Raw genomic sequence first — 5,753 nt, forward strand, 5'->3', positions numbered from 1 at the left:
GTCACTGCCTTGGATTGTCTGTAAGCGTTTATCTGATTCTATGGTTCTAAAGTATTAGTGCTTGTTTCCACATGGAAAAACCTGTCATTTTACGGGCCAAACATTAAATCTGCATCTGGGATTTTTTTTTCATAGAAACAATCTTCTTTCTATCATGTTTTTGTGTAGATTCTTGGCTTGTGTAATCAATGTAAAAGTAATAAATCTTCACATATCTACTATAACCTTAGAATTGATCAATTTTCCCTTTTTTTATATACCGCTGGCTCTGCACTGGAAAAAATCCAAATCTAGATAAGTAATTTTTCTTAAAATAAGTGCATTTTTCTTGAAATTAGGAGGTAAAAGAGGCATTTTGCCAAAGGAACAAGACAATTTACACTTAAAATAAGAAAACACAATTGATTTGTCTTATTTCAAGTGCATATTATCTAATTATCTTATTTTAAGAGTAAAATTACTCATTCCATTGGCAGATTATCTTATTTACCTGCTCAATTAAGGGTAAATACATTTAATTTAAGAAATATTGACCTATTTCTAGATTGTTTTTCCAGTGTGCTTTACCCTCCCAGCAATGATGGGTTATTCATTGTTAATTTAATGATAGCAATTTTTGTTGAACTAACCACCAGGTGGCAGACCTGCACTAAATCACACACAGGTACTTTCTATGTAACAAAAAAAAAAAAAAAAAAAAAATCTTTATGAACTGTTACTTATAACAAAACATGTATAATGGCAAAGAGGCACACAGAGTTACGATTTTTTGCACTAACATGCACAAATCCCATCTAAGGTGTTACTGGACAATTTATATGTGTCATAAATAACATAAAACAAAATGACAGAAAAGAAAGATCACTGTTCTTTCCAATGTTGCATCTGTTCATTGCATTTTGGGTGAGGGGTTTGAAGTAAGCTGCAAACTTTCTCAATTAGTTGGACGTTTTTTAAGCAGAGTTGTGTGATGTATCAGTGAATGAGATGCAGCCTTAGAAACTGCAATCTAAAGACAGGGTGGTGGAATACATAAAAAAAACAAAACTATGTGTTTTTTTAATCTTAAAGAAAAAAAAATTGCCAAGCTGAGTTTCAAAAGAAATAAAACAAGAATACAATAGAGTGGAGCTTATAGCATAATAGTGTGAAAAGAACAAAATAACCAAATGGAGCAAAGAAATTAAACAAAGTAGAGACTGAAACAAAACATATAACTCGAACAGGTACAGAAAAAAAACGTGATGTAAAAGGATTTTTTATATCTATATGTTTATGTAAAACAAAGGTGCTGATGCCCAAGTATTTTAGAGTAATGTGTAAAAACTGTATTTGCCTCTCCTGATCTAAACTGAAACCAATTTCTCTGTCATTTAATTCAGGTTCTGTTTTAGTTTTTTATTGCCCTACAGTTCTTGATCCGGATTCAATCAGGAAGCAAACTAAGGTCTCTCTCTGCACACAGTACTACATGTAGACTTCATTTGATGGTTTGACTGTGAATTCATCTTAAAAAAAAAGAAAGAAAGACTTCCTGTGGGACCGAGCGTGTGTGTGCGTGAGTGTTCACTAGAGACACAGTCGAGGAGAGAACCACCTGCTCCAATTTGGATTTATCTGAATTTCTGACTGAAAAAAGCTGTTTAGTATAAATAACATCTTTTTAGAGCTTTTTTACAGATTTGACCCAAACATCGAAATATCAACAAATAGACAATAAGGTCATAAAGGATGGCATTTCAGGCCGTGATCTTCGTCCTCCTCATGTTTGCAGCCACCGTGAAGACTCAAAAAGGTAAATATGTAATTATTTTACATTATGTTGCTTCACATTGCAGAATTTTAAGTCTGCTTTAACTTTAGAAGAAAAAAGATATTTAGTTTCTAGATATGGCGATTGTTAGCATCGTCACCATTTCCTGTCTAAATGTTCCTTGTCTGCTAACAACTGCTCTTTTTTGCTGTTTATAGACATATTATGATGATGCTGTTTTTCCTCAATAATAAGGTGTCTGTTGGAATATGTATGGGTGTAGTTACATTTAATTATCATTATTAGCTTTGAAGAAAAAAATATGACCTGTATAAACATTTACATTGGAGCTGATGTCAGCTCTGACAGGAAGGGAAATGTGTTTCTAATGTTGTCAAAAACTGAAAATCTTGCAAAGAAGTAACTTTATAAGTCTTTATAGGAGGAGTGGATTTCCAGAATGAAAAAGTCATATTAACCTGTCCTGGAATTGGAGACTGGTATAAGGGAGATAAAATGATTCCTCGTTCAGAAACAAGCAATTCATACGACTTTGAATACGAACAAGGACAATACAAATGTCACCACAATGGAGAAAACTATCACTTCTATGTCAGAGGAAGGAGTAAGTAAAATCATAATCATATATTCTGAACCTACTGAGTCAATTATTGGTCTAACTCTTGTTTCCATTTCTGTCCTTTCTCCCTCAGCCTGTAAAAACTGCATTGAACTGAAGGGAGAGTACTTCATAGCGATCATCTTTGCAGATGCAATCGGGAGCATTGTTGTGATGGTGATAATCTACAGGTGCTGCAAGAAGAAAAGCTCAGCTGAGCCACCCCCCGTGGCCCAACGTAAGGCTTAGTTGCATAATGCAAGTCCTTTGATTAAATTACCATCTGTCTGGAGTAGAGAGAAAAATTATAACATAAATCTCTTCATGTCCCTAAAGAGCGTTCAAAACCAGCGAAGAATCGGGCTGCATATCCCGAAGACTCAGCCTATGAGGTGAGTATTATAAAAAACTACTCTATAACAAAATAATGTGTCACTAATTTAATTTTTGTGCCTGAGAAGAAATCATGAACAAGTCAAATTGTTATTACACTCTAATAACAAAATCCTGTCCCATTGAATTTCTTAAACGCTGGACCTGATTAATTGTCAGGAGTTTGAATTCACTTCACTGATCGTAAAATCATAGTAAAAACACTCATTCTAATGATGTTTTTTGACTTTTCAAAATAAAGCATGAGTGGCTGTTCATTGTTTGCTCGAGTTATGTCAAGATTTCAGATGTTTCTTACAGACAAGTTAAGCTAATATATGCCAGAGTTTGAAAGAAAGATATATCCTATAAGAATTTGTTTAAACACCATTCAGAATATGATTTTTACATCGGTCACTTTGACATTAGATGCTGCAACATTGTGCCGTTTAACGAAATTTAGGTTTAGTTTAGTATTTAGGTTTCTTTGAAAAAAAAAATCTTTCATTTGAGAGCCCTTTACTTTTGACAAAGAAGCAAGTTTAACAATCGATCCTACTTAAATTCTTATAGCAAGTGCGGCTGGGTGATTAATAATGTCTGCACCTCACCACATTCTGTCATTCAGGGGATTTGGGGAATTTTTGTTCTCTTATTAGTTATCTATAAGGTTTTGTGTTAATTAAAAACCAGCAAACAGTTAAACGGACAAAACTTAAAAGAGATATGTGGTCTTTGGTTAGCCCCAAATATTAGGATCCAAACTCACTCACAGCATCCTTTGTGAGGATCAATGCCTTGTTTTCCAAGTCAAAATAAACTAATCTAACCTAATAATTGAGCTTAGTTGTCTCATCCACCAGAAAAAAAAAACGTGTCAGATGTCAGAAGTTTCAACTTGCATGTTTTCTAAGCAGAAGTAAAGCTTGTTTGGGCTACAGCCACAAACTAAACACTATTTTTGACACTTTGAATTGAAAAAGCTTCCTGGATGGGAAGCGAAACGTCTTCAAACTTGGAAACAAAGTCCAGTGGATTGTTTATTTTTTCCTTTTTTGAAAGCATCAGATGTTCATCTGATTAAGGCCCCGTCCACACGAAGTCAAAACGAACACGAAACGCTAATATTTTCCAGAACGTTTGTCGTAAAGACGGAGACGTAAAATAAATGTGATCATCCACACGAATGCATGAAAACGCTGCAAAATGTATGCCAGGCCTGTAAGTGGCGCTGTGGTGCCAAAGCAAAAATAGGCGAAAACAGACAACGAAATGTTGGGCATGCGCAGTAATATTTATACAACAACCAAACTGGAAAACCGGTTCGTGGTTCAGTCAAATTCAGGTGCTGAACTATGTCGTCGATATTGCTCTGTTCTTCCTGGAGATATTCCAGAAGAAGAAGATTCTGTTGTAAGCCCGACAGCAGGGTGAGTAGCATGAGCAGCAACCATTCAACACAGCACGGCGCCATTGTTGTTGTTATACTGTGTCGCGAATGCGTGTTTAGAGGCGACGCTATGACGCATGCGTGTAAGAAAAAAATGCGGTTAGAGCGAAAGATGGAAATGGAAAATGGAAACGCGAAAACAGCGTTTCAAAATCTTCCCACTCTGAAGGCTTAATAAAAAAAAAAGATCGTTTACAGACCCCCGAAACGCCGGCTTCGTATGGATGAGAGGCTGGTTTGGTGAAAAATTTGTGCGTTTAGGCCAGGGTTTGAGTTTGTGTGGACGGGGCCTAAATTTGTTGTAGATAGCTAGCAGAGACTTTTTGGCTGCATGTTGCATGTTTCAGAAGTGATTAACATTTAAAAGCACTATTTGCAGAATCTTAACCTAAGTTATGAGAGTTTGGCTCTAAAAGTCTGGTGTTACATGTTATCCATGCCAATGAGCTCCATGATCCCATCATCTTTCTGTTTTTACAGAGGCTCAACCCAACCACTCGAGTCACGGACACCTACTCTACTGTGGTGACCGGAGGTACAGGAAGCAGAACCGGATAAAGACCTCTCCAAATATTAGATGATACATTTCCAATTTTTTAACTCCTCGTACAGGTGTGATGCAGGCATTGGTAAGACCAGTCGAGAGAGTTTAACTTTTGAATTACTGCAAATGTCCCGTTTCCTTAAAGGCCATCATACTAAAATGTAGGGATTCCATCTACAAACTGAAGCCAAACAACCTTGAAACATTAAAACTGAACCAACAAATGTTGTCAGCTCTATTATCTCTTAACAGTCTGTGCACCACCTGTTCACTGAGGTGCTTTGGTTTGATGGTGACGATATGACCATAGTCTGCTGTGAGCCTTTATGCAGCTAGAGGTGAACTGAGATCATTTTGTTTCCTGATAAAGAACAAATCATTTAATTATACAAACCTCAGAATGTAAAAGTTGGATTTCTTTTACCATTACCACTTTTTTTGTGCCGGTATTGTTTCCCGTTAAGAGCCTTTTCATGCAGTCTACTGTAGATATATTGCTTTGAATATTCAAACTCATTATTGGCTTTGATAACTTCTGTATGATCAAACTGAAATATATATATGCTTTGTTTTCTTTTTGTTTATTAATATAAATGTGTACTAATGTCGATGCTTACATTTTGCTTATATTTCATTTCCTTTTTAGATTTCTGATTTTATTCAGATGTTTTTGGATTTGTACGGGTGTTAAGTGTCTTTTGTTGAAATAAATTTGATTCACTTCAATTCAGTTTATTTATATTGTGGCAATTCACGACACATCATCTCTATGCTCCTCACAGGAACAATTTAACCATATGGCACGGTCACATATGCTCATCGTTTTCTAGCTAAGGATAACCGGCTGATTTCATCGACTCATTGACTCGACAGCAATCCAACACAACAAACATGCTTGTAGTGACAGTGGAGAGAAAAAAAAACATTTTTAACAGGAAGAAACCTCCAGTATAACCAGTTTCAGTGTGAGCAGCCATCTGCTGCGGCCGACTGGGATTCAAGGAGACAGAAGCAG

General features: G+C 36.0%; 1 protein-coding gene across 1 annotated transcript; it reads left to right on the forward strand.

Annotated features, from left to right (window-relative positions):
* Window positions 1-1,523: 1,523 nt before the first annotated feature.
* On the forward strand, window positions 1,524-5,461 carry LOC119775415 (T-cell surface glycoprotein CD3 epsilon chain-like). The gene is made up of 5 exons (XM_038273389.1): window positions 1,524-1,795; window positions 2,196-2,378; window positions 2,467-2,610; window positions 2,709-2,764; window positions 4,675-5,461. The coding sequence occupies exons 1-5, from the start codon at window positions 1,732-1,734 to the stop codon at window positions 4,750-4,752; spliced, it is 525 nt and encodes a 174-aa protein (XP_038129317.1). The 5' UTR covers window positions 1,524-1,731; the 3' UTR covers window positions 4,753-5,461.
* Window positions 5,462-5,753: the final 292 nt, after the last annotated feature.

Source organism: Cyprinodon tularosa, unplaced genomic scaffold (genome assembly GCF_016077235.1).
Source record: "Cyprinodon tularosa strain WSP-4 unplaced genomic scaffold, ASM1607723v1 ctg87, whole genome shotgun sequence".
Taxonomy (NCBI): Eukaryota; Metazoa; Chordata; class Actinopteri; order Cyprinodontiformes; family Cyprinodontidae; genus Cyprinodon; species Cyprinodon tularosa.

Excerpts from the sequence above, each read along its gene's own strand:
- LOC119775415 (XM_038273389.1), top strand. The coding sequence starts at position 1,732 with ATGGCATTTCAGGCCGTGATCTTCGTCCTCCTCATGTTTGCAGCCACC. Across the intron at positions 2,379-2,466 it reads CTTCTATGTCAGAGGAAGGA|CCTGTAAAAACTGCATTGAA; the intron begins GTAAGTAAAATC and ends TTTCTCCCTCAG. Across the intron at positions 2,765-4,674 it reads CCGAAGACTCAGCCTATGAG|AGGCTCAACCCAACCACTCG; the intron begins GTGAGTATTATA and ends CTGTTTTTACAG.